The 27,987-nt window shown below is 52.0% G+C and overlaps 1 protein-coding gene across 1 annotated transcript; it reads left to right on the top strand.

Moving 5' to 3' along the window:
• Window positions 1–107: 107 nt before the first annotated feature.
• LOC142185359 (complement C5-like) lies at window positions 108–27,987 on the top strand. Its single transcript, XM_075260769.1, has 41 exons — window positions 108–170; window positions 5,375–5,567; window positions 5,644–5,809; window positions 6,989–7,059; window positions 7,278–7,369; window positions 7,654–7,736; window positions 7,817–7,907; window positions 8,037–8,142; window positions 8,235–8,361; window positions 9,473–9,588; window positions 9,808–9,996; window positions 10,076–10,279; window positions 10,394–10,603; window positions 10,831–10,980; window positions 12,565–12,694; window positions 13,023–13,091; window positions 13,829–14,035; window positions 14,148–14,238; window positions 14,320–14,402; window positions 14,668–14,807; window positions 14,940–15,161; window positions 15,237–15,297; window positions 15,567–15,656; window positions 17,583–17,795; window positions 17,895–17,970; window positions 18,076–18,235; window positions 19,446–19,541; window positions 22,204–22,381; window positions 22,801–23,006; window positions 23,090–23,242; window positions 23,773–23,835; window positions 23,973–24,054; window positions 24,296–24,362; window positions 24,880–24,979; window positions 25,147–25,221; window positions 25,535–25,640; window positions 25,999–26,085; window positions 26,570–26,659; window positions 27,400–27,483; window positions 27,562–27,700; window positions 27,835–27,987. Exons 2-41 carry the CDS (start codon window positions 5,385–5,387, stop codon window positions 27,968–27,970), a joined length of 4,992 nt encoding a protein of 1,663 aa, XP_075116870.1. The 5' UTR covers window positions 108–170; window positions 5,375–5,384; the 3' UTR covers window positions 27,971–27,987.

Genomic DNA, 27,987 nt, shown 5'->3' with positions numbered 1-27,987 from the left:
CTCCCCATTTATAATCTACTCCTAATCAAAGCCTCACGCAACCCCCTCTAGAGCGCCTACCTGTGGAGGAGAAGAGAATCCAGACAGAGAGGAGTTTGCACGATGGAGCCGGCCCCGGCGAGAGTCACCAGTAATCCAAGGGTTAACGCCGAAACTGCTTAAAAATAATGGTAATCAAAGGGTTAACAAGGAAACAAGATGGCGGCAACACAAGACTGAGACTATAAGTAGGCGGATACTTGGAGAAAACTGACAGTGACATCATCAGTCAGCGCCTAGATTAAAAGACCTCTCTTAGTAACCTGGTGTGCACTACAATAAGTGTTCCCTAGAAACACTCCCCTGAGGTAGATGGTTCCCCCTAGTGTCACATTACAAGACCTCCCATCTCTTAGTAACCTGGTGTGCACTACAATAAGTGTCCCCTAGAAACACTCCCCTGAGGTAGATGGTTCCCCCTAGTGTCACATTACAAGGCCAAGCTCCTACCTGTGCCCAAGGATCCTCCATAGGTTACATATTAACAGAGGGAAAACTTGCCACAGCTGAGGTTCTGTTACAGTTACCAGACATAAGTGAGGACCCTGGAGGAGATATAGCCCAGAATCTTCCAGAACTCTACCTGCCACCTTCTCACATTCTGTATACCTGTATCTGGTGGGTGACAGATGGACACTGTCCGTGGTGAGCCCTCAGACAGGATTTTGTGGTCCGTAGGTCTTGTAGACCCTTTGGCCTCCCCCATCCCTCTCTTTGTAGTGTTTGGATAGTTTCGGCCGTCAGATAGCCGAGCCTTGTAGGTTGTGTTGCGATCTGATACCGGACTCTGATTGACTTCTCGTCTTTATTTTTGTTGACAGACATTTCCAAGGATTCGGAGTCCGATCTAGTTTGTGAAGTGTCCTTTGTCATTGCGGGCCATCCCCTATGGTGCTAATCTCATCAGCACCTTGCGCACATGCATGCCCAGCTGAACGGGAAAGGGGAGAAAGCTGATACCAAACCCCTCAGATCTCCTCTCTCTATATTCTAGTCTAGGGTCTCTCTATATTGGGGTACAGTCTGGGGTCTTTGTATATTGGGGTCCAGTCTGGGGTCTCTCTCTATATTGGGGCCCAGTATGGGGCCTCTCTCTATGTTGGGGCCCAGCCTGGGGTCTCTCTCTATGTTGGGGCCCAGCCTGGGGTCTCTCTCTATGTTGGTGTCCAGTCTGGGGCCTCTCTCTATATTGGGGCCCAGTCTGGGGCCTCTCTCTATATTGGGGCACAGTCTGGGGTCTCTATATGTTGGGGCCCAGTCTGGGGTCTCTCTTTATATTGGAGTCCAGTCTGGGGCCTCTCTCTGTATTGGGGCCCAGTCTGGGGCCTCACTCTATATTGGGGCCCAGTCTGGGGTCTCTCTCTCTATATTGGGGCCCAGTCTGGGGTCTCTCTATGTTGGGGTCTGTGTTGTTCATGCTGTACTTCTTATGGTCTGATGTTTGGATGTTGCTTTCCTGGATTCCTGGCATGGAGGGGTTAGTGCGGGTGGCGGTGGCGATTCCGGGCATACGTGTTTGCTTAGTCTGGACTCTGTCCCCGCTTGCACAATTTGTTTGATCTCAGATTCCCTGGAACTGTCACCAAATATAATGGGTGACCTCCCGGTGAGAATTGTTATGTGACTCCTTATAGGCCTGCTGATTTGATGTATATGCTGCAGGAGCACCAGGGCTGTCACTAGTATACACCTCCAAATATCAAAGGGTGGAATGTGCGGTGCATGGCATGCTGCTGCAAATTTAGCTCCACCCACCTCTGTTTTGACCATGCCCATTGCCATCTATTTTTTTATGACCCCACACAGTATAATGCTCCTACATTCACCCTAACATGATATGCCCTGTCATTATAAAGCCCCCCCAGTATAATGTCCCCCCTCCATCAGCCCCCCAGTATAATGTCCCCCTCCATCTGCCCCCAGTATAATGTCCCCCTTCATCTGCCCCCACAGTATAATGTTCCCCTTCATCTGCCCCCCACAGTATAATGTTCCCCTCCATCTGCCCCTCAGTATAATGTCCCCCCTCCATCTGCCCCCACATTATAATGTCCCCTTCCATCTGCCCCCACAGTATAATGTCCCCTTTCATCTGCCCCCCAGTATAATGTCCCCCTCAATCTTCCCCCAGTATAATGTCCCCTTTCATCTGCCCCCACAGAATAATGTCCCCTCTCCATCTGCCCCCACAGTATAATGTCCCCCTCCATCTGCCCCCACAGTATAATGTCCCCTTCCATCTGCCCCCACAGTATAATGTCCCCACTCATCTGCCTCCCAGTATAATGTCCCCCTCGATCTTCCCCCCAGTATAATGTCCCGCCTCCATCTGCCCTACAGTATAATGTCCCCGTCCATCTGCCCCCACAGTATAATGTCCCCACTCATCTGCCCCCCAGTATAATGTCCCCCTCGATCTTACCCCCAGTATAATGTCCCGCCTCCATCTGCCCTACAGTATAATGTCCCCTTCCATCTGCCCCCACAGTATAATGTCCCCCCTCCATCTGCCCCCACAGTATAATGTCCCCCTCCATCTGCCCCCACAGTATAATGTCCCCCTCCATCTGCCCTACAGTATAATGTCCCATTCCATCTGCCCCCACAGTATAATGTCCCCCTCCATCTGCCCCCCCCGTATAATGTCCCCCTCGATCTTCCCCCCCAGTATAATGTCCCCCCTCCATCTGCCCTACAGTATAATGTCCCCTTCCATCTGCCCCCACAGTATAATGTCCCCCCTCCATCTGCCCCCACAGTATAATGTCCCCTTCCATCTGCCCCACAATATAATGTGCCCCTTCATCTGCCCCCACAGTATAATGTCCCCCTCGATTTGCCCCACAGTATAATGTCCCCCTCCATCTGCCCCCACAGTATAATGTCCCCCTTCATCTTCCCCCACAGTATAATGTCCCCCCTCCATCTGCCCCCACAGTATAATGTCCCCCCTCCATCTGCCCCCACAGTATAATGTCCCCTTCCATCTGCCGACATAGCTTTATGCCCCCCTCGTGATAACAAACATAACCCTCTAATCCTCCTTTCCCCTCTCCCTGCTGATCTTCTCTCCTGTCTCACATGCACTGCAGCAAAGATCGGGCCAGAAGTTGAAGTAGAGAAAGCGGCCCAGGGGAAACTCCTTGCATTCATCTTATCTGCGGGGGCAGGACCCAGAATCTGCTGTGGATTCCTACGTGTGAACATACCCTTATGAGGGTTGGGGATGCTGTGGCTGTCACTGTTATGGGGGTGCTGTGGCTGTTACTGTTATGGGGTGCTGTGTCTGTCACTGTTATGGGGGTGCTGTGGCTGTCACTGTTATGGGGGTGCTGTGGCTGTCACTGTTATGGGGTGCTGTGGCTGTTACTGTTATGGGGTGCTGTGGCTGTCACTGTTATGGGGTGCTGTGTCTGTCACTGTTATGGGGGTGCTGTGGCTGTTACTGTTATGGGGGTGCTGTGGCTGTTACTGTTATGGGGTGCTGTGGCTGTTACTGTTATGGGGTGCTGTGGCTGTTACTGTTATGGGGGTGCTGTGGCTGTTACTGTTATGCAGTGCTGTGGCTGTCACTGTTATGGGGGTGCTGAGGCTGTCACTGTTATGGGGGTGCTGAGGCTGTCACTGTTATGGGGATGCTGTGGCTGTCACTGTTATGGGGGTGCTGTGGCTGTCACTGTTATGGGGTTGCTGTGGCTGTCACTGTTATGGGGTTGCTGTGGCTGTCACTGTTATGGGGGTGCTGTGGCTGTCACTGTTATGGGGTGCTGTGGCTGTTACTGTTATGGGGGTACTGAGGCTGTCACTGTTATGGGGTGCTGTGGCTGTCACTGTTATGGGGGTACTGAGGCTGTCACTGTTATGGGGGTGCTGTGGCTGTCACTGTTATGGGGCTCTGTGGCTGTCACTGTTATGGGGTGCTGTGGCTGTCACTGTTATGGGGCTCTGTGGCTGTCACTGTTATGGGGTGCTGTGGCTGTTACTGTTATGGGGGTACTGAGGCTGTCACTGTTATGGGGGTGCTGTGGCTGTCACTGTTATGGGGCTCTGTGGCTGTCACTGTTATGGGGTGCTGTGGCTGTCACTGTTATGGGGGTACTGAGGCTGTCACTGTTATGGGGGTGCTGTGGCTGTCACTGTTATGGGGCTCTGTGGCTGTCACTGTTATGGGGTGCTGTGGCTGTCACTGTTATGGGGTGCTGTGGCTGTCACTGTTATGGGGCTCTGTGGCTGTCACTGTTATGGGGTGCTGTGGCTGTCACTGTTATGGGGCTCTGTGGCTGTCACTGTTATGGGGTGCTGTGGCTGTCACTGTTATGGGGGTACTGAGGCTGTCACTGTTATGGGGGTGCTGTGGCTGTCACTGTTATGGGGCTCTGTGGCTGTCACTGTTATGGGGTGCTGTGGCTGTCACTGTTATGGGGCTCTATGGCTGTCACTGTTATGGGGGTGCTGTGTCTGTCATTGTTATGGTGTCCCAACCCTCTAAACTAAGACAAGTGTATAAGGAGGTTCCCCGACATCAGAAAGGGGCAGATGAAGAGGTCCCCCCTGAGCTGCTGTTCACATTGTGCAGCAGGTCTATTGCATCACGGCTGCAGATCCCTGCACAAACACAGCAGATCAATCAGACTCTGGTCAGGGACGGCCCCTTACCCAAACAGATGAGCCCATCAAATAAATACCCCGCTGCGGGGCAAAGTATCAGAGTGAGGTGAGAGAGGCTGCAGCCACCATGATCCTCCTGTACATGGCTGCACTGTTCACACTGTATGGACCGGGCCACGGCCAGGAGCAGACGTAAGTCACATCCCCCCTCCCCCCCAGCACAGCTGCAGTCCCATGTAAATAGAACTGGAGTTTTATACAATGTGTCAGAGGATTGTTAGGATGGAATTGTAACAAACCCTCAGCTGTGATGGAAGTTTATCGGCCAAAGCCTTCCTGAGGCACCACAGCAGGTCGCATCAGGACGGACCCTGTCTCTACAATCAGTGTCTGCGGGTCCATGTACAGATATCTGACCAATATCTGTGCAATCACTTCTATAGCACTTTTAAATGTAACATATTTGAACATACATGTAATATAGCGCCCCCTACCCACACGCGTATACTGCGCTCAGACAAGGGGTGCATGTGTCCTGTACTGGGAGGGGGGAGCCCTATATACTCCTCCGCGCCCCCCCCCCCCCCAATAGATTCCATCATCCTCTATAGAATCCTCCTTCACCCCCCGGTCTCCCCATATACAGTAACTATCACATTATACTGTCTATATAGATGGGCCAGGTGGTGGCGCTGTCATTGGCTGAGGATCCCTGTCCTGTCTTTAGGTACCTGGTGATGGGCCCCCGGATGTGGCGAGTGGGTGCCGAGGAGGCGGTGCTTGTTCAGGGCTTCGGACAAAGAGAGAATTTCCCGGTTAGAATTTCGTTGCTCAGTTACCCCGACAAGAAGACAAAATTCTCCTTCCAGCACCTGGAACTGACGAAAGAGAACAACTACCAGGGGCTGGTGAGCCTGAAGGTGAGGGGGCGCTGCGGGGGTGACCGCCATGATGTCACAGCCACAGATCACCTGACTCTGGTGACTCTTCTTCTAGATAGAACCCAAGGATTTCCCCCGCCAGGAGGGCGGCGCCGCGCAGTACATCTACCTGGAGGCCCAGTCCAAGTCCTTCACCAAGGTGGAGCAAATCCCAGTCACACATCACAATGGATTCCTCTTCATCCAGACCGATAAACCCATCTACACCCCCGACCAGTCCGGTAACGTTCTCACTGCAGTGTCCTTGCTTTATGACTGCTGCAGAGGCGTAGCGAGGGGTTCAGTATGGGGAGGGGGCGCAGCTTGGGTATACCAGTACTATGACTATACGCTGTGCCACGTGGTGATGTATACCAGCGCTGTGCCGCGTGATAGTGTGGGTCAGGGCTGTGCTGTGTGTTAGTGTGGAATGATGCTGTGTCGCATGTGGTGATGTGGACCAGTGCTGTGCCACGTGGTGGTGTGGGCCGGTACTGTACTGCGTGGTGGTGTAGGTCGGCGCTGTCTCGTGTGGTAGTGTGGACCAGCACTGTACCGTGTGGTGGTGTGGGCTGGCACTGTGCTGTGACCCTTCCTCTATTTACATTCTACCATTTATTTCCTATTGGCCATGTCATGTAACTGCAGCCTGGTCCTATATACATATATACAGGACAAGGTCACTATAAACCGACAGCAAGCAGTGTGAACAGATGCCATGGCCTCGTCTATCGGGGGAAGCACGAGGGCACCTTCATTAAATAATTTCTCTTATATAAATGATCCCTTATGTACATAATAAGCCCTTATAGCTCCCCTCTATAGCCACAATGCCCCCCATTATATTAGTATAACGCCCCCAGCCTTGTACCCCCTGCCTGCCATCATTTGAAGGTCGGAGCAGTCGCCGTCTCTACATGTCTATGCCATGACCATGCCCTCTGTGTCTCTTGTTGTGATGTCATCGGAATGGCTTACATCATATATGTGCACCGACTTCCTGGAGATGCAAATAATAATGTGGGCCCCACGGAGTCAGTGGGCCCGGGGCCCCTCTAGCTACACTTCTGCGCACCTGTACAATGTGCCAATCACTGGGGGGCCAATTATTGGAGATATAATCATATTAGAGGTGGGGGCAATACAGGCAGGGCCGGAGCGGAAGGGGGATAGTAAGGGGGCAGTACACGCAGAGCGGCAATACACGCAGGGCCCGGGGGGAGACAATACACGCAGGGCGGCAATACACGCAGGACCCGGGGGGAGAAAATACACGCAGGGCGGCAATACACGCAGGGCCCGGGGGGAGATAATACACGCAGGGCGGCAATACATGCAGGGCCCGGGGGGAGACAATACACACAGGCTGCCTCTCTCCTGTTTGATGTGCAGCTCTGGAGATCGTCTTTTTGTCTTCACAGTGAAGCTTCGGATTTACTCCATGAACGAAGAACTGAGACCGGCGCGGAGAGAGGTCACCGTCACCTTCACTGTGAGTAACACCCCAAAGGGCAGTGATGGCAGACATAGGGGGTGCAACATCCACTGAAGTGCAGGAAATGTGGTGTGGTGGTAGCAGTGCTGCCCCATGGTGTGGTGTGTGGCGCTGCCTCGTGGTGTGTGGTGCTGCCTCGTGGTGTGGTGTGTGGCGCTGCTTCTAGGGGTGGCGGCAGAATATTTGGTCTTGAGCATTTTTCTGTCTTGTATCAGGACCCTGAAGAGGTGAAGATGGACGTCATTTCCCAGCAGGACGCTACTGGTATCATCTCCTTCCCGGACTTCAAGATTCCAGCCAATCCCAGGTAAGTGACCTTCTCCCCCCCGTCTCCAGCTGGGCAGGGATCTCTCCTCGGGGCTGTCGCCGCCATCTTGGTTTCTGAGACCAGTTCATATCACAGAACGAGCAGTAATGTCTCCTGTGAGAGCCTTAAAGGGCCAGTGCAGCCTAAAGCATCACTACTGGAGAGCAAGAGGTTCTGCAGCAGCCTAGCGTCAGTACTGAGCGGGTCTTGTTCACACTAGTGCTGCTTTGTGTTGTGTCCTCATCACTGACCACAAGGTGACAGTTCCTGTTTCTGCTCCTCAGATTTGGGATGTGGAAGGTTCAAGCCACCTATAGCGCAGATTACACGACCTCTACGACCGCCATGTTTGAAGTGAAAGAATACGGTAAAGACGTCATAACATGTCTGATGCTTGTGTCACCCGGAGCGGGCACGGAATAACGTAACGTCTCTGCTCTGCCGCAGTCCTGCCTCGATTTTTCGTCACCATAGAACCAAAACGGAACTTCATCTCCTACGAGACGTTCGAGGAATTCACAATCACAGTAAAGGCAAAGTAAGTGACCCCCCTCCCCCGAAGCACGATGGGAGTGACTACAACTCTCACTGTATCCTGAGTATGTTTATGCTGCCATATCCTAGTTTATTACTGAGATCTCACTGAGTAGACTTTCCCTGTTTACAGTTATTATTACGCCAAGAAGGTGGAGCAGGCGAGAGTCTTCATCCGCTATGGACTAATAGAGCGGGGCGAGAGAAAGATGATGCCAAAATCCATAGAATTGCAGATGGTAAAATCCCCCTTTCCCTCCGGCCTGTCACCTGGCTGCCCCTCAGTCATCGGGCCATACAATGGCCAAAATTCTCTTGTTGTACTTTGCAGATGTCTAATGGTGAAGCCGTGTTCCAGTTTAATGCTAAGCGGGCAATACAGGAGCTTGGATACTCGCAGCTGGAAGACCTGGATGGCTCCTACCTGTATATAACAGCCACTGTGGAGGAGACAGCAGGTAAGTATGAGTGTGCAGGGAAAAGAGAGCATCCATATCAGACTCTGCAGGAGAGGAGGATCACACAGTGAGAATATAGAGAGGAGAGCATCTATAGCAGACTCTGCGGGAGAGGAGGATCACACAATGAGTATATAGAGAGGAGAGCATCTATAGCAGACTGTGCGGGAGAGGAGGATCACACAATGAGTATATAGAGAGGAGAGCATCCATGGCAGACTGTGCGGGAGAGGAGGATCACACAATGAGTATATAGAGAGGAGAGCATCCATGGCAGACTGTGCGGGAGAGGAGGATCACACAATGAGTATATAGAGAGGAGAGCATCCATGGCAGACTCTGCGGGAGAGGAGGATCACACAATGAGTATATAGAGAGGAGAGCATCTATGGCAGACTCTGCAGGAGAGGAGGATCACACAGTGAGAATATAGTGAGGAGAGCATCCATGGCAGATTGTGTGGGAGAGGAGGATCACACAATGAGTATATAGAGAGGAGAGCATCCATGGCAGACTGTGCGGGAGAGGAGGATCACACAATGAGTATATAGAGAGGAGAGCATCCATGGCAGACTCTGCGGGAGAGGAGGATCACACAGTACAAGTATATAGAGAGGAGAGCATCCATAGCAGACTCTGCAGGGGAGGAGGATCACACAGTGAGTATACAGAGAGGAGAGCATCCATGGCAGACTCTGCAGGAGAGGAGGATCACACAGTGAGTATACAGAGAGGAGAGCATCCATAGCAGAGTGTGCGGGAGAGGAGGATCACACAACACAACTATATATAGAGGAGAGAATCCATGGCAGACTCTGCAGAAGAGGAGGATCACACAGTGAGTATACAGAGAGCAGAGGATCCATGGCAGACACTGCGGGAGAGGAGGATCACACAGTACGGGTATATGTGAGGATGGGGGGGTGTTAGCCCTGCAGTGTATATTATTGGATGGGGGGGCAGATCTTGCATGAATGTGTATTACTGGGAGAGACTCTTCCACATAAGTGATACTAGGAGGAGGCTGGAAGCCAAGATTGAAGCTCCGGGGGCAGAATGTTCTCTTGGTCCCACCCCTAATCCTGCACCCTCCATCTTGTCGTATTCTCAGGTGCTCAGTCTGAAGAGAGTGAAAACTCAGATGTCAAATTTGTCATAAGCCCCTACACCCTAAAACTGATCGGCACGTCCCTCTATGTAAAGCCAACGCTGCCCTACTATGTGAAGGTGAAGGCTGTACAATAATCCAGGGAATCAAGGCCCAAAGCTTAAGGCTGCACTACTGCAAGATTCTGCTGGCAATGTGCAGGGCATGATGTGAGGGTTGATTTGGATTTAGTTGAGGTCTCTCAGTAGTGCAGCCTCAGGACTTAGGCCTGGATGTTGAATTGATCTGATGGTCCTCTCCGCCCTCCATAACTACTGATGTCTCTTGTTTGTGACCAGGTCCAGGTGAAGGACACGTTGGACAATGCAGTGTCCGGTATTCAGCTGACACTCTCCGGAGACATGGTACAAGATGGCGGAGAAGTCCAGCCCCTAGAGAGCAGCAGTCTGGTCCAGCAGACTGACAGCAGGGGGATCGCTGTCTTTGTGGTCAACATCCCGGCCGGTGTAACTGCTCTGGATTTCAAGGTGAACTGTGACCACGGCCCCCCTGTGACGATGCCGCCGCCCGCTGAGGATCATTATAATGGCGTCCTTTCTTTATTAGGTAACAACAACTGACAGCAGCCTGCCCGACGAAAACCAGGCCAGCGCCGCGTACACTGCCACCGCCTACAGGTCACCCACCAAGAGCTACCTGTACATCAACTGGGCCCGGGAGAGCCAAGCCCTGCAGGTTGGAGACTTCCTCAATGTCCAGGTGGTGCCCAGCAGTCCATACCTGGCCAAACTGACCCATTACAGTTACATGGTGAGTGCGGAGGGGGGTATCTGGTACTGTACCCCTCTCTCATAAAGTGTACTATACCCTCACGTACGGGGGAGGGGTGTATGACACCTACATAATTTTTCGGCCTCTCTTCAGATCATTTCTAGGGGTAAGATTGTGACCTTTGATACGGTGCGGAGGGTTCATGAGTCGACCTCGCAGTATCTGAACATCCAGGTCACGTCCGCCATGGTGCCCTCCATCCGCCTCCTGGTCTATTACATCATCACAGGAGACTCCAGCGCCGAAATCGTGGCCGACTCCATTTGGGTGGACGTCAGAGAGAAGTGCGTCAATAATCAGGAGGTGAGACGTGGAGGATTGTACATTGTGTGTGTGATATAGAGATTAGATTGTCAGCTCCTGGGGTCAGGGATGATGGGAGTGTTACATTGTGTGTGATATAGAGATTAGATTGTCAGCTGTTTGGGGAGTCCTATGTGTGGCTGCTGTGCAGTGGTCAGTGGGGTCTCCGGGGGGCGCTGCACTCAGTACTCACTTGGTGCTTATCTCTTGGCTCCTCCTCCTCTTAGGTTCGGTTGTCGACCTCAGGGAGAGAGTTCAAGCCCAAAGCGTCGCTGCCACTGACCGTCCGAGCGCTGACCGGATCCATCATTGGCCTGTCTGCTGTGGACATCTCTGTCTATGACGTCACCAAAAAGAAGCAGAGACCGATGGACCGAGTAAGAGACAAATCTTCACCCCCCAGGACAGACCCTGTTATACTCTATGGGGGGGAGTCTGTTATACTGTATGGGGGTGGGTGGGCGCGTCTGTTATACTCTATGGGGGGGTCTGTTATACTCTATGGGGGGGTCTGTTATACTCTATGGGGGGTCTGTTATACTCTATGGGGGGTCTGTTATACTCTATGGGGGGTCTGTTATACTCTATGGGGGGGTCTGTTATACTCTATGGGGGGGTCTGTTATACTCTATGGGGGGTCTGTTATACTCTATGGGGGTCTGTTATACTGTATGGGGGGGTCTGTTATACTCTATGGGGGGGTCTGTTATACTCTATGGGGGGTCTGTTATACTGTATGGAGGGGTCTGTTATACTCTATGGGGGGGTCTGTTATACTCTATGGGGGGGTCTGTTATACTCTATGGGGGGTCTGTTATACTCTATGGGGGTCTGTTATACTGTATGGGGGGGTCTGTTATACTCTATGGGGGGGTCTGTTATACTCTATGGGGGGTCTGTTATACTGTATGGGGGGGTCTGTTATACTGTATGGGGGGGTCTGTTATACTCTATGGGGGGGTCTGTTATACTCTATGGGGGGGTCTGTTATACTCTATGGGGGGGTCTGTTATACTCTATGGGGGGGTCTGTTATACTCTATTGGGGGGGTCTGTTGTACTGTATGGGGGGGTCTGTTATACTCTATTGGAGGGGGTCTGTTATACTGTATGGGGGGGTCTGTTATACTCTATGGGGGGTCTGTTATACTCTATGGGGGGTCTGTTGTACTGTATGGGGGGGTCTGTTGTACTGTATGGGGGGGTCTGTTATACTCTATTGGAGGGGGTCTGTTATACTGTATGGGGGGGCTGTTATACTGTATGGGGGGGTCTGTTATACTCTATGGGGGGTCTGTTATACTCTATGGGGGGTCTGTTGTACTGTATGGGGGGGTCTGTTATAGTCTATGGGGGGGGGTCTGTTATACTGTATGGGGGGGTCTGTTATACTCTATTGGGGGGGTCTGTTGTACTCTATGGGGGGTCTGTTATACTCTATTGGGGGGTCTGTTGTACTGTATGGGGGGGTCTGTTATACTGTATTGGGGGGGTCTGTTATACTGTATGGGGGGGTCTGTTATACTGTATGGGGGGGTCTGTTATACTGTATTGGGGGGGTCTGTTATACTGTATGGGGGGGTCTGTTATACTCTATGGGGGGGTCTGTTATACTCTATGGGGGGGTCTGTAATACTCTATGGGGGGGTCTGTTATACTCTATGGGGGGGTCTGTAATACTCTATGGGGGGTCTGTTATACTCTATTGGGGGGTCTGTTGTACTGTATGGGGGGGTCTGTTATACTGTATGGGGGGGTCTGTTATACTCTATGGGGGGGTCTGTTATACTCTATGGGGGGGTCTGTAATACTCTATGGGGGGGTCTGTTATAGTCTATGGGGGGGGGGGGGGGGTCCACAGGTAGCTGCTTCATAAGCGGTGTGACCCTGGCATTCCCTGCACTGCTGCTCTGTAACAAACCCTCAGCTGTGATTGGTCTTCGGTCCGTTGCGTCCTCGCAGGTTCTCCGCAGGATTGAGGAGAGCGATCTCGGCTGTGGCGCTGGAGCGGGGAAGGACAACATGGACGTCTTTGAACTGGCCGGACTGACCTTCATTACTAACGCCAACATCCGGGCGTCGCAGAAGACAGGTAGAGGAGACGAGGGTTGTAGTATCCCAAAGCTACAGGAGCATGTCCAGTGGTCAGGCGTCTCCATGGCTACAGACTACGGTAGCCTGTGTAGTCAGACCCTGTTGTCATGGAGACTTTGGTCATTTTTTCTATTGGAAAGTTCTAACTGCAAGCACCGGGGGGGGGGGAGGTATGAGAGAGGCGCAAAGGGAAGGTGGAGCCAAGACTAGAGGCAGCAAATCAGAATCCTGCTCTGAAAATGGAAGCAGTTACTGGATTGGCTGCCACTGACGCCCCGCCCAGGGCATTGAACTCCTTGCGTATAATTTGATATTTCACTTTTCAGATCTGACATGTAATGAAATATTGAGAAGTAAACGTTTCGTAAACCTGGAAAACGAAATAAAAAAAGTAGGTGAGTCTTTCCCCCCCCCGGTGTGGTGGCCCCAGACTCAGGTATGAGAAGGTAAGATATAGCCGCACTCCCCTCTGCACGTCCTATGCACCGGAACAAGCGGACGCCACATAGCTATGATGCCGCTTATCCAACCACAGCTACAGAGCAAGGCTCGGTCCATGAGGAAGCTGCAGTAAGAGGTCAATTGTCTTCCACAGTCTGACCCCGCCCCTGTGACACCACCCCTGCAACAATGCCCCCGTAATAACGCTCCATGACCCCGCTCCTGTGACAACGCCTCCGTAACAACGCCCTGTGATCCCACCCCTGTGACCACACCCCTGTAACAACTCTCCGTGACCCCTCCCCTGTAACAACGCACTGTAACCCCACCCCTGTAAAAACGCCCCGTGACCCCACCCCTGTAACAACGCACTGTAACCCCACCCCTGTAACAACACCTTATGAACCCACCCCTGTAACAACGCCCCGTGACCCCACCCCTGTAACAACACCTTATGACCCCTCCCCTGTAACAACGCACTGTAACCCCACCCCTGTAACAACACCTTATGACCCCACCCCTGTAACAACGCCCCGTGACCCCACCCCTGTAACAACACCTTATGACCCCACCCCTGTAACAACGCCTCGTGACTCCACCCCTGTAAAAATGCCCCATGACCCCACACCTGTCACTCCGCCACCCCCCCTCGTGAGCTCCTCAAGGTCTCTTAACGATTGCTCTTCGTCAGCCAGCAAAACCTCCAACAAGCGGCTGCAGCAGTGCTGCATGGACGGGGGTGCCGCCTACAAGGAGGACCGCCAGTGCGAAGCGGGAGTGAATCGGGTCAAGAAGAGGCGAGTGCAGCCATGTGTCGACGCCTTCAAGACATGCTGCGAGATCATCAAGTCCCTGGTCACTGACCTCGCCCAAAAAAACCTAGGCATGGGACGCAAATGTGAGTAATTGTGGGAGGGGTAACCACAGTGTACTGAGACAGTAGGGTGATCTGCGCGGTGACGGCTGCGGGGAGGCGGAGCTATTACATCATGTGACATCTCTTCTTCTAGACGTCAAGGCGGTTCTTGATTTGGATGAGCCAGAAGTTCGCAGTTACTTTCCTGAGAGTTGGTTGTGGGAGGAGCTCGCCATCTCTGACAGGTGACCGCCATATTGTTATGGATGGGGGCGGGGCCTCACAACACTGCCGCTATAACATGGCATTCTCCATTTTCTTCCTAGACGAGGTTTCAAGGAAACTGTTCTGACCCTTCCAGACTCCTTGACCACATGGGAGATTCAGGGGATCGGCATGTCTGATAAAGGTGCGTTACCTGCCATAAATAATAATAAAGGAGGCGACCCCTCCAGACCCCTCTACAGGGAGAGTAATAGTAACTTTACAGCGCCCCTCAGTGGTGGTGCAGGACAGTGCCCCCTGGTGGTGATGGTACAGGACAGGGCCCCCTGGTGGTGGGTGGTACAGGACAGGACAGGGCCCCCTGATGGTGGTACTGGACAGGACAGCGCCCCCTGGTGGTACAGGACAGGACAGCAGAGGTCTCCACTCTCTGGCTTGGGCTCTTGCAGGTATTTGTGTGGCTGATCCGGTGCAGATCACGGTCTTTAAGGACTTGTTCATAGACGTGCAGCTGCCATACTCCGTGGTCCGAGGGGAACAGGTGGAGATCCAAGTCACCGTCTACAACTACAAGACCTACAGGGTTAAGGCAAGTTTCCGCTTCCAGGAAAGTTGTGTGTCAAAACTGACAAATTATGTAGGGAGATTGTATTATGAGCCATCTGGTTGTCACCCAGCTTCCCCATTATAATGTCCACCCCTCACTGCTGTCTCCTGTCAGGGCTGCGTCCGTGTGTCCGTGGGCAAAGAATTCTGTCAGGTGAGTGAACCGAAAAGCGATGTGCGCAGTATCCTGAAGGACTGCAGCGAGGAGTTCCTGCCGGAGGTCCCCAAATCCTTCACATATAACCTGCTGCCCCTGGAGCTGGGCCTGCACCCCATCACCTTCAGCCTGGAGGTCTACGTTAACAGCGAGAAAGTGGTGAAAACGCTGCGAGTGGTGGTGAGTGAGGAGCGGGCCCATGATGGGGGGAGGGCCCCTTTAAGTGGCGCATTCTGACTTTCTGCTCTTTTCCAGCCCGAGGGCATTAAGATGGAGCAGAACACAGGATTTACACTGGATCCCCAGGGTCTCCGCGGTATGTGCAGTCCCATGTAAATGTCATCTCTGGCCATTATCTCTGTCAGTGACTGGGTGACCTAGTCCTGCTAAGAGCTGAAGCTTTGCTTCAGTTGCATCCAGGATCACACACATTATAAGAGCCAGGACCAGGCTAGGACAGGCCATTCACTGACTGTAGGCCGAGATCTCCATAGTAACAGCTCTGATGCTGTGTGGTGGCGCCGCCTTCACCGTACAGATGGATTGTCAGCTCCTTGGACCTCATTGATGATCTGTTCACTTCAGGTGTGACAAAGAGGCAGCAAGATCTACAGTACAAGATCCCAGCCAACATCGTGCCCAAATCCAGGATCACCCGCATCTTCTCTATTAACGGTAAGGCGATGACCCCTGGGGTGGAACTACAAGTCCCAGAGTGCACTGCAAAACAGCCTCATTGCTCACAGCTAAGCTAAACTCCCACGCTGCAGTGTGCGCTGGGGCACAGCCTTGTGTTCAGACTAGGGAGGAAGAAAGAGGAGTCTGGGACAGGAGAAGTGGTGGTAGTGTGGTCCTGCATGCAGTGTTGGCCAAAAGTATTGGCACCCCTGCAATTCTGTCAGATAATACTCAGTTTCTTCCAGATAATGATTGCAATCACAAACTCTTTGGTATTATCTTCATTTATTTTGCTTGCAATGAAAAAACACAAAAGAGAATGAAAAAAAAAAGTCAAATCATTGATCATTTTACACAAAACTCCAAAAATGGGCCGACAAAAGTATTGGCCCCCTCAGCCTAATACTTGGTAGCACAACCTTTAGACACAATAACTGCGCACAACCGCTTCCGGTAACTATCAATGAGTTTCTTACAAGGCTCTGCTGGAATCTTAGACCATTCTTCTTTGGCAAACTGCTCCAGGTCCCCCCTGAGATGTGAAGGGGCCTTCTCCAAACTGCCATCAAGAGATCTCTCCCCCTCCCCCACAGGTGTTCTATGGGATTCAGGGCTGGACTCATTGCTGCCACTTTACAAGTCTCCAGGGCTTTCTCTCACCACCATTTTCTAGTGCTGACCTGAAGTGTGTTTCGGGTCATTGTCCTGCTGGAAGACCCCTGACCTCTGAGGGAGACCCAGCTTTCTCACACTGGGCCCTACATGATGCTGCACAATGTGTTGGTCGTCTTCAGACTTCATAATGCCATGCACACGGTCAAGCAGTCCAGTGCCAGAGGCAGCAAAGCAACCCCAAAACATCAGGGACCTCCGCCATGTCTGACTGTAGGGACCGTGTTCTTTTCTTTGAAGGCCTCTTTTTTTCCTGTAAACTCTATGTTGAGGCCTTTTCCTACTTTTGTCTCATCTGACCAAAGAACATTCTTCCAAAACGTTTTTTGGCTTTCTCAGGTAAGTTTTGGCAAACTCCAGCCTGGCTTATGTCTCTGGGTAAGAAGTGGGGTCTTCCTGGGTCTCCTACCATACAGTCCCTTCTCATTCAGACGCCGACGGATAGTACGGGGTGACACTGTTGTACCCTTGGACTGCAGGGCAGCTTGGACTTGTTTGGATGTTAGTCGAGGTTCTTTATCCGCCATCCGCACAATCTTGCGGTGAAATCTCTCGTCAATTTTTCTTTTCCGTCCCCATCTAGGGAGGTTAGCCACAGTGCCATGGGCTTTACACTTCTTGATGACAATGTGCACGGTAGATACAGGAACATTCAGGTCTTTGGAGATGGACTTTTAGTCTTGAGATTGCTCATGCTTCTTCACAATTTTGCTTCTCAAGTCCTCAGACAGTTCTTTGGTCTTCTTTCTTTTCTCCATGCTCAATGTGGTCACACAAGGACACAGGACAGAGGTTGAGTCAACTTTAATCCATTTCAACTGGCTGCAAGTGTGATTTAGTTATTGCCACCACCTGTTAGGTGCCTCAGGTAAGTAATAGGTGCTGTTAATTACACAAATTAGAGAAGCATCACGTGATTTTTCAAACAGTGCCAATACTTTTGTCCACCCTCTTTTTTATGTTTGGTGTGGAATTATATCCAATTTGGCTTTTTGACAATTCTTTTTGTGGTTTTCCATTGAAGACAAATTAAATGAAGATAATAATACCAAAGAATTTGTGATTGCAATCATTTTCTGGAAGAAAATGAGTATTATCTGACATAATTGCAGGGGTGCCAATACTTTTGGCCAACACTGTATGGGTCTGGAGAGGGTGGCAGCGTGGTACTGCACATGGCTCTGGAGGGGGTGGCGGTGTGCTCCTGCAGACCACTTTAGAGCTGAACATGTTTCTGTTATGTAATCCCAGGGAACATTCTAGGTGAGGTGATTGAGGCGGTCCTTAGTGCGGATGGGGTGAAGTACCTGGTCAGCATCCCCAGGGGCAGTGCTGAGATGGAGGTGGCACGCGTGGCGCCCATATTCTACGTCTATCACTACCTGGAGACCAAGCAGCAGTGGAAACTCTTGGGTGACAACGTCTTCGCTTCTCAGCTGGACTTGAAGAAAAAACTAAAAGAAGGTGACTCCCCAACCCCCGCCCAGCCAGCCACGCTCCTTTCACCCACCACATGTGTCCAATTCCCCGGCAGAGTCACCCCTAACATATTCTTTCTTGTAGGTGTGACCAGCGTCCTGTCATTCCGAAACCGAGATTACTCCTACAGTCTATGGAGGGACGGTGACCCCAGCACCTGGTATGTAGAGGGGCACAAAGGGTTACAGGTGCAGCACAATTCTGCAGGGAAAGTTGGGTGCCAATGTGATGCAGTCACTCAGCATGTGGGTTGGTTCCTCTGCAGGATGACGGCTTTTGCTCTGCGGATCTTTGGCGATGTTCAGCGGTACGTTCCGATCGATCAGATGTCCGTGTGTAACTCCCTCCTGTGGCTAGTAGAGAGGTGTCAGTCCAGAGATGGCTCCTTCCAGGAAAAGTCCTCCACCCAGCCCGTAAAAATACAGGTGAGGTTATCGGACATGTGTACACGTCCCTATAGAGCTGTATGTTCTGCTGCTGCAATTTATTCCTTGGTGTAGTGCTAACATCCAACCAGTAGGTGGTGCTGTTCTTGAGGAAAGTCCCAGCTCGTGATCAGGAAGTGGGTGTGGCCTGTAAGGTTATATAAGGGAGCATTGCTCTGTCCTGTGAGTCAGTGTCCACATCGGGGGGGGGGGGGGGGGAATGGAGGGGAAGATTAAACTGAGGCCAACTGGAGGGAGACATTAAACAGTGGGGGTCGCTAGATGTGGACATGTCTGCCTCCAGCTGTCCCCAGTTTAATGCCTCCCCTCTAGTCTCTTCATACTGTGGGGTAATGTGGGGGCATATAATGTTAGGGTGCATTATACAGTATGGGGGCACAAAGAAAAATGTACGAGAATGGGCGGAGTCAATGTAGAAGTGGGTGGAGCTAAATTTGGCCTGCCATACATTCTGTCCCTCTTACTATCATTTGAAAGTTGGGATGTATGCAGAGGTATTCCAGCACCTAGCATGGCGCAGGACCGCAATTAATCCTGTGTGTGCAGGGACCCCTTCAGTGCAAAGATGAGCATTACTCCGTGCCAACCACTGCTCCCTGGACCTGATGGAATCGCTGATTGCCCAAGAAGGGGTTAATTGTGGCCCTAATATGACCATGACTAACCTCCTGAGTGCAGGAACATCTTCAGCATGCCAAGAAGGGGTTACTAGATGTCATAGGCCAATGAACTGTAGTAACCCCTATCATGTGATGTCAACCAGCCAATGAACTCTAGTAACTCCTTTCTGGTTGGCAGAGTCCCGGGATGTACCACATTGTGCAGGGATTCCTTCCACTGGGGGTCCCTGCACAAGACTGCATTTCACCCTTACTCAGTCAATCAATGATCTTATCACAGAGGTTGGGGGAGCAGCGCCGATCTTGGGGTGTAGGGGGTGGGGTATAGGGAACGTTCTCTGGGACCGCTACGCTGTAGATTCAGCAGGAATATATTCAGATGGAAACAAATCTTTGGACAAAATTGACCAAACCTGAAAGGAAAGGTGAGGGGTTAACATGGGGGTTGTTGCAGTGAGGCCGGCTTCAGATGGGCATGTTTGGACCGTATCTCCCTGCACAACAGCACACTTCTATAGGGGGCGCTCTCTCATGTCTTCTCTCGCTGATGCTCTATATTGTGTTTTTAGGGCACCATCCCCCAAGAAGCTTCTGAGAAGACCCTATACCTTACCGCATACGTGGTTATCGGGATCCAAAAGACTTTAGACACGTGTCCACTCCAAGTAAGTACACCGCTACGCTGTATGTGCCGAGATATGTTACATGTAGGGCATACTATATATTGTCAGGGTCTGAGGTTGCTAGGTGGGGTGGCATAGACACAAAAGTCCAGATTTTCAGTCCAAAAAGGTAGTTTTATATTTACTCCACAAGGAACAGTGCAACAACAAAAAAAGAAAAAAAAAAACAATACAAAATAAATACCTGCCCGGCTAGGCTCTGACTAAACACATAAATACTGAGTATATATCGTATATACTCGAGTATAAGCCCACCCGAATATAAGCCGAGGCCCCTAATTTTACCACAAAAAACTGGGAAAACTTATTGACTGGAGTATAAGCCGGGGGGGGGGGGAAATGCAGCAGCTACTGGAAAATTTCAAAAACTAAAATGGACGGAATTTTTGGGTGCAGTAGGTGCTGGGGAAGGGGAGGGGGTGTTTTGGTTGTCTGTCTGCCCCTTCCCTGAGCTTGAGGACTGGGGATTTTCCCCGCTACTTGGAATTCAGCCTGGCTGTATATAGGGTATCTGCAGTGCTCCTATTAACCCCTTCCCGACGGAATAGGAGCACTGCAGATCCCCTATATTCAGCAGACTGGGCACTTTCAGATACAGAGATACCTAATGTTTAATGTTTCACAGTCATTTTCTATTTTGAGGGCAGGTTCACACCAGTGCCCGATCTCCGTTATGCAGGTTTCCGTTTCCTGCCCGAGAAACTGAGCAGGAGACGGAAATCGTCAGGCAGTTTTCAAACCCAAAAAGTGTCCGCCGGTTAGCGTCTTCTGCTCTCCGCGGCGAAACGTTTTTTTTAACCGGACACAGGACATGCAGGACTTTGTGTCCGGTAAAAGAAAAACCGGTTTCGCCACGGAGAGCAGAAGACACTCACCGGCGGACAATGAATGTCGGTTTCCGTCTTCTGCCGACAGAAAACGGAAACCTGCATAACAGAGATCGGGTGCTGGTGTGAACCCGCCCTTATATGTATTCTAGGGAAAGGAGTGATTTAGAACTTTTATTTATTATATTTTTTGAAAAACGTTTTTTTTCCGCTATTTTATCAGGGGACTTGAATCTGCAATCATTTGATTGCAAGTCCCATAGACGGCAATACAAGTGTGTTGCCGTCTATGGGAGATTCTCTACATTACTATTACGGATGGTCATAGACCAGCCGCAATAGTAATATAGCGATGACAGGCCTGGGAGCCTTCATTAGGCTCCCGGCTGTCATCAAAACAGGTCGGCTCCTGCGAGCTTGTCGTGTAGGAGCCAGCCTGCAACTTTAAAGGTGTGGGGACCGGCCCTGGGGCTAATTTTAATCTTGGAGGGGGGGGGGGAGGGGAGGAGGGCACCTCCGCTGTAACTCTTACAGTGGAGATGCCGAAGCAGCTCCGGCATTACCCACTGTAAGAGCTTACAGCGGAGGTGCTGGTTTTTATGGCAACCGCTCTGCAGCGGTGCCATTACACTTATGCCCAGTTCACACATGCTGATGTGTTCCGTCCGTAAGGGTCCGCATGAGGACCCCTAAAGACGGAACACAAGCGCAAGTGCAAGCGCTGTTCAGTTCAAGCGCACGGGCCCCATAGACTATAGTGGGGTCCGTGGGCTTGCCGCGCACTGTCCGCACGAATCGTTCGGTTGCGCTTGTATTCCGTCCGGAAGGGTCCTCATGCGGACTCCTTACGGACGGAACACATCAGCATGTGTGAACCGGGCCTTACGGACCCGGCATACAGACACCGGGGCGGGTGCCGGGGCCGCAGCATTGCCACGCTACTGCCAGGAGCTTGGCGATGCTGTACATTTCAATCTGCAGAAGTACTTACAGTACTTCTGCTAGCACGCCAGGAAGCAGACACACGCCGGGTGCAGGGCCTCAGCTTACATGGCAGTGGGGGGGCGGGGTCTGCGTTCCTGGCCTGCTATCAGAAAATTACCATAATGACTCTAGTATAAGCCGGGGAGCACTTTTTCAGCACAAAAACTCTTCTGAAAAACTCGGCTTATACTCGAGTATATACGGTAGGTTACCTCACCTATAATAGCGGATTCAATAGCAAAATTGAATAGTACAAGACACAGCTCCCACAGTGTGACCTTCCAGCTGGCCCTGCAGCCCAGCTCTGTCCAAAGTCTTCCTGCTGGAGCTGACCTTTTAAACCTCACTAATGAGGACGATCCACAGCAGCTGAGTCGCTGCAGAAACATACACAATGTGTGGACTGAAGGGGGGTGGAATGACAAGTCCCACTGCCAATCCTACCTGCCATTCCTAAAAAATCCAGCCCAATACTGAGCATGTAACAAAATGCTCAGCAGACAAAAGCTGTCTGCTGAGAACAAGTCATTCCTGGACTTTCTCTCATCTTGCCCACCTGAGTAGTCTGGGCGAGATCTACACCCCCTCCATTATTTTTCCGGTCATCGGCTTACAATATACACCATATATATATATATATATATATATATATATATATATATATATATATATATATATATACACAGTGTGCACATGAATGTATGAGGTGGAGGACATATATACACACACTGTATATAATATTATATACTGGACACCCTATATCCCCCCTTACACCCCCCGTTTTCCATGAGGCAGGTGCAGATCCCATTAACTCTTTCATTTCCGTTGTGTAGCAAGTGCAGAACTCTCTGAACCGTGCCATAGAGTATCTGTCCCGGGCCGCGGCCAATTCCCAGAGCACCTTCTCACTGGCGGTTACCGCCTATGCCCTGGCCATATCCGAGGCCACTCTGCAGAGTAAACGCTACACCAGGGAAAAGTTAAAGGGAGAAGCCTTCATCAAAGGAGCTGGTAAGTGTGGGGGCGCTCTGCTACCTGGCCGCTGGGGGTCATTGGTGGGCCGCGAGGGGGCGCTCTACTGTCTGGCTGGGGGGTGTTGGCAGGCCACTGGGGGGAGTTGACAGGCCATGAGGGGGCACTCTGCTGCCTGGGTGTGTGTGTGGCAGGAGGAGGATGATTGGGTTGGGGGCGCTCTGCTGCCAGTGACTGATCTCAGCTTGCCGAAGTAAATATGACCTGACCTATTAATCCTCCAAGCTGAGGGTCTGTTACAATGTATCGGTCTGGAATCCAGACAATGGTGTGTGATGATACAATGTAACATCCCCTCAGCTGCGAGCAGGAGTCTCACTTATAGCCAGCAGAGATTTTGGACCCCTGATGTGGCCCCTGGACGTCGGCTTACAGGATGGTTCTGTTGCGTTTTGCAGATTATTCCCCAGTTTATCGATATTGGAAAGATACACTGAAGAAATTTGACAGCACTGAGCCGAGCGCGGAGACGGCGAAAATGGTGGAGACGACCTCGTACGCTCTACTGACCATCCTGACAACCGGCGACAATGAGTATGCTAAACCCGTGGTGCGCTGGCTGAAGGAGCAGCAACGATATGGCGGCGGATTCTACTCCACCCAGGTGACTACATTGTATGAGGACGCAGCGCCTGACCCCTAACGTCCCCCGCCCGAGGTCACGAGCTTTAACCCTTCTGATTCCAGGATACAATCATTGCTCTCAAAGCACTGACAGAAGTCGCCATCTTGGAAGAGAAGCTCAACCTCGACATGGATGTGAAAGTGTCGTACAGGAAATCTGGCAACTTCCAGAGTTACCACCTGACCGAGGCACAGCCCTTCGCCAGGCCTATAGAGGTAAGAAATATAGGGGTTGTTCTCCAGTCGCATCCAGAGCTGCGGGAACTGTCCTGCTCTTAAATTAGATCTTAAGCCCCACACACTGCCATGATGGAGCCTCCATACCTGTACAGGTGATAAAGGGCGGGGGTGGCAGCGACCACATGATGGAGGCTCCATACCTGTACAGCGGATGGCGGGGGCGGCGGGGACCACATGATGGAGGCTCCATACCTGTACAGCGGATGGCGGGGGCGGCGGGGACCACATGATGGAGGCTCCATACCTGTACAGCGGATGGCGGGGGCGGCGGGGACCACATGATGGAGCCTCCATACCTGTACAGCGGATGGCGGGGGCGGCGGGGACCACATGATGGAGCCTCCATACCTGTACAGCGGATGGCGGGGGGCGGCGGTGACCACATGATGGAGCCTCCATACCTGTACAGCGGATGGCGGGGGCGGCGGTGACCACATGATGGAGCTTCCATACCTGTACAGCGGGTGGCGGAGGTATACTTCATTGTACTCATCTTTTATTTCCAGGTTCCCATTTTAGATGATCTGACGATTAGTACGAGGAGCGCCACGGGGATCGCCACCGGAAGTGTACGTACATGGGGGCAGTTACTTATGTTATCATCATACCTTCTGTTCATGTTGGCAGCAGGGAGGCAGAGTATCGGCTGGTGGAAACGTCTCCTGCAGCTCTACTACCTGACATTATTGCCTGGTGTGTCTTACAGGTTCGCACCGTCTATCACATCATGAGCCCGCCACAGGAGAACTGCAAATTTGAGCTCCGCATTCAGAAGAAGGAACAGCCATGTAAAGTATCGCCCTACATACATGACGTTTGCGCCTGTATATGATCTAGAATATTCCCTCCCTGCAGTACCTCTCTGAGTCTCTGGGGGCACCACATCCATTCTGTATATTACCGTATCTTAGCAGTGGGCAGGAAGCAGAGCCTGATTGTGGGGGGTTAGAAAGCTGCTGCACTATAAAGCAAGGCTTGGAGGGGCTTGTACTGATAACCTTCACCTTTCTTGTCACTGTCACCATTTAGCACAGACTGGAGAGTCCATATTTGATGATGACACATCGCAGATGCTGCTCCTAGAAGCCTGCGCCAGGTATGGGCCTTGTACACACACAAATCCTGTGGACTCTGATCTCATGAGTGGTAGTGCTACTGGGTACAAAAGTGGGTCAGAATCAGGCCCCACCTGGCGGTCGGGGTGATTGTCGCTAGGGTCCGGCCCCATTTAGTGATCAGGGTGATTGTTGCTAGGGTGCAGCCCCATCTGGCGGTTGGGGAAGTTGTCAGTAGGGTGTAGCCCCATCTGGCGGTTGGGGAAGTTGTCAGTAGGGTGCAGCCCCATCTGGCGGTTGGGGAAGTTGTCAGTAGGGTGCAGCCCCATCTGGCGGTTGGGGAAGTTGTCAGTAGGGTGCAGCCCCATCTGGCGGTTGGGGAAGTTGTCAGTAGGGTGCAGCCCCATCTGGCGGTTGGGGACGTTGTCAGTAGGGTGCAGCCCCATCTGGCGGTTGGGGACGTTGTCAGTAGGGTGCAGCCCCATCTGGCGGTTGGGGAAGTTGGCAGTATGGCGCGGCCCCATCTGGCAGTTACTTTTTTTACTTAATCTCCTATAGATTTAAACCCCAGAAAGATGAAATCCCGACATCTGGACAGACCGTCATGGAGATCTCGCTGATGACCGGGCTGGAGGCCGATGAGAAGCAAATACACAAGGTAACAACACCAACGCCGGCGGCAAATACAGAGGTCACATGATGAAGACCTGTAAAGTGTTGTGAGCTGCAGATTCAGCTCCTCGGAGGCTGGCACTATGTGGAATCCTCCATGTTATGTCTAGGGGGAGCCCCAGGAAATTATTGAATTGTCTTCTCCACTTTCAGCTGGTGAACAGAGTTGATCAGGTGGTGAGAGACTACAGCTTAGAAGACGGCAAAATCATCCTCCATTTTGAGTCGGTACGGCCATTACTGTGATGAATGTATCCTGACCCCACCTCCTCCTCCCTATAATAAGCGGGCTGTGCCATGACACCACCGCCATCTCCAACTCCTCCCTGTAATGGGCAGGCTGTGCCATGACCCCTGCCTCCTCATCCCTGTAATGAGCAGGCTGTGTCCTGACCCCACCTCCTCCCACTAATGGGCGGGCTGGGTCCTGACCCCACCCCCTCTCTTTAATGGGGTGGCTCTGTCATGACCTCACCTCCTCCATGTAATGGGTGGGCTGTGTCCTGACCTCTCCACTTGTAATAATCTTTCCCCCCGGCAGATCCCGTCTGATGAATTCGTCTGCACCCCATTATACATCAGGAAGCTCTTTAAGGTGTCCTTCATGAGCCCGGGGATATTTAAGGTCTACGAGTTCCATGCTCAAGGTATGGTCAGCGCTCTGCAGGGGTGGGCTCTTATCCTGTGTGGCAGGTTTATGGGCCATCTGAGCTCAGCTGTTGGGGGTGACATATTGTGGAGGGCAGTGCTCACTCTTCAGCCTCCATCATGTCTATAGTCTCCAGGGGTGACCTATGGGTGTGTGTGTGTGTGTGTGTGTGTGGGGGGGGGGGGGGTACAGGTCTCACCCTGTGGCCTCTGGATGTAACCAAAGGAGTTAATAGTGGTCAGCGCTCACCCTGGAGTCCCTGGGGGTGACATATGGGGGGAGGGCTGCATTCACTCTGGGGGTGACGGGAGTCAGTGCTGTGTCCGGCCTCTTACCTCTTACCCTTCTCCCCACAGAACAGGAGTGCAGCATTTTCTACAACCCCTTCCTGGATGAGAACCTGGTGCGAGTGTGCGCCGGAGACATCTGCAAATGTATTGAAGGTAACGGCGACTGCTAGGAGGGGCCGGCCCTAAGGAGAAGGGTCTGGGGGAGAACCTGTAAGACTCCACTCAGTGATAAAATATTGGACACTGCTGCAGGCCGCCATTACACGGATCCGCTATCTGTTCTGAGGGTCCTGGGGGGGTGGAGCCTGCGGTGAAAGAGTCCAACCAATGAGAGGAGCAGTGCACACTAAATTATAATCCAGTCAAATGTCCTCTACCTCATACACACCCTCGAGTGTCTGTCTGGTGCAAAACTCATCAGGCAACTGAACAAACTGTATATAGTCGTCCTGCCAAGCAGCTGTGGGGCCCCTGAGGGTGCAATTACCACTGCCGACTACCGCCCTCATCATGCCCCCCACTACCAACTACCACCCTCATCATACCTCCGACTACCGCCCTCATCATGCCCCCTACTATTGACTACCACCCTCACCACGATTCGTGTGTAATAACCGCCGTGACGTTGTGTCTTCAGGTGAATGTCCTAAAATGAAGAACAGACTGGACGGGAGCCGAACGGCGGAGCAGAGGAGGGAGGTGGCCTGCAAGGGGGACACGAGCTACGGTGAGAAGGATGTTCTCTTGTGTGCCCCTGTGTAAGGGCGGGGTCCGCACTGCACTGTGTAAGGGGTTTGGTGCACTGAATTGGTTACCTGTTCCCATCCTCACTGACTTCAGTTAATCCAGCGCTTTGTTACAATGTATCAGGAGTAAATGGAGGACACCATTACTGAGCAGACAGTCCTCTGTTACATTGTAGCAGTGTAGAGATTCTTTAGCTGAGCACAGCAGTTGGTTACAATGTATCAGGAGTACACAGAAGACACCATTACTGAGCGGGCAGGCCTCTGTTACATTGTAGCGGTGTAGAGATTCTTTAGCTGAGCACAGCAGTCGGTTACAATGTATCAGGAGTACACAGGGGACACCATTACTGAGCGGGCAGTCCTCTTTTACATTGTAGCAGTGTAGAGATTCTTTAGCTGAGCACAGCAGTTGGTTACAATGTATCAGGAGTACACAGAGGACACCATTACTGAGCGGGCAGGCCTCTGTTACATTGTAGCGGTGTAGAGATTCTTTAGCTGAGCACAGCAGTCGGTTACAGTGTAGCAGATTCTTCTCTCTTGTCCAGGACCTAAGGCTGATTGCTGTGATCTGCACTGATACATTGTAACAGGTCCCCAGCTGTGAGAAGTATTGGGTGAGGGTGGTCTGTAGCTGGTAATGTTCTCTGCGCCTGTGCAGGGCTGCTGGGGGTTTGCGCCATCATTTCATGTCTCGTTTCCTTCTCGCCCTATGCAGCATATAAAGTGGAAGCCGTTGCGTCAGAAGAGGAGGGGGAGTTTGTGAAATATACGGTGACCATCATGGACATATTCAATAAGGGTAAGTGTTGACCGCAGTCATAGACATGGCTGCCACAGCGAGTCTCTGCGCTCACACCGCGTCTTCTCTCGCACTCAGGCACAGCCGTGGTAAGGGTCAATAAACAAGTGCGGCTCATCAAGAAGAAGACGTGCGAGGAGTTCAGCCTGCGGAGGGGGGAGCAGTACCTCATCATGGGCAAGGACGGCCTCCGCATCAAAGGCCAGCGCGAATTCCAGTAAGTGCTAACAGCCATGGTTAAGGGCCAGAACCCAGCTTTCCTGCAGTCCTGAAGGACAGATCTGTCTAGTCCGCCATGCTGGGCGACAGACTGTCTGTGTCTTGTGCTGACTGGCTGTTTCCTCCCTGCAGGTACGAGTACCCCCTGGACTCCAGCACGTGGGTGGAGTGGTGGCCTCAGCCCTCATCCTGCAGCAGCCCGGCCTGTCAGCGACTACTCTCGGGCCTGGAGGACTTCTCAGAGAGCATCCTGCTGGACGGCTGCTAACTGCACGTCTGTCACCG

The sequence above is a fragment of the Leptodactylus fuscus genome, chromosome 11, assembly GCF_031893055.1.
Source record: "Leptodactylus fuscus isolate aLepFus1 chromosome 11, aLepFus1.hap2, whole genome shotgun sequence".
NCBI classification, from domain to species: domain Eukaryota; kingdom Metazoa; phylum Chordata; class Amphibia; order Anura; family Leptodactylidae; genus Leptodactylus; species Leptodactylus fuscus.
This window is presented reverse-complemented; position numbering and strand designations above follow the sequence as displayed.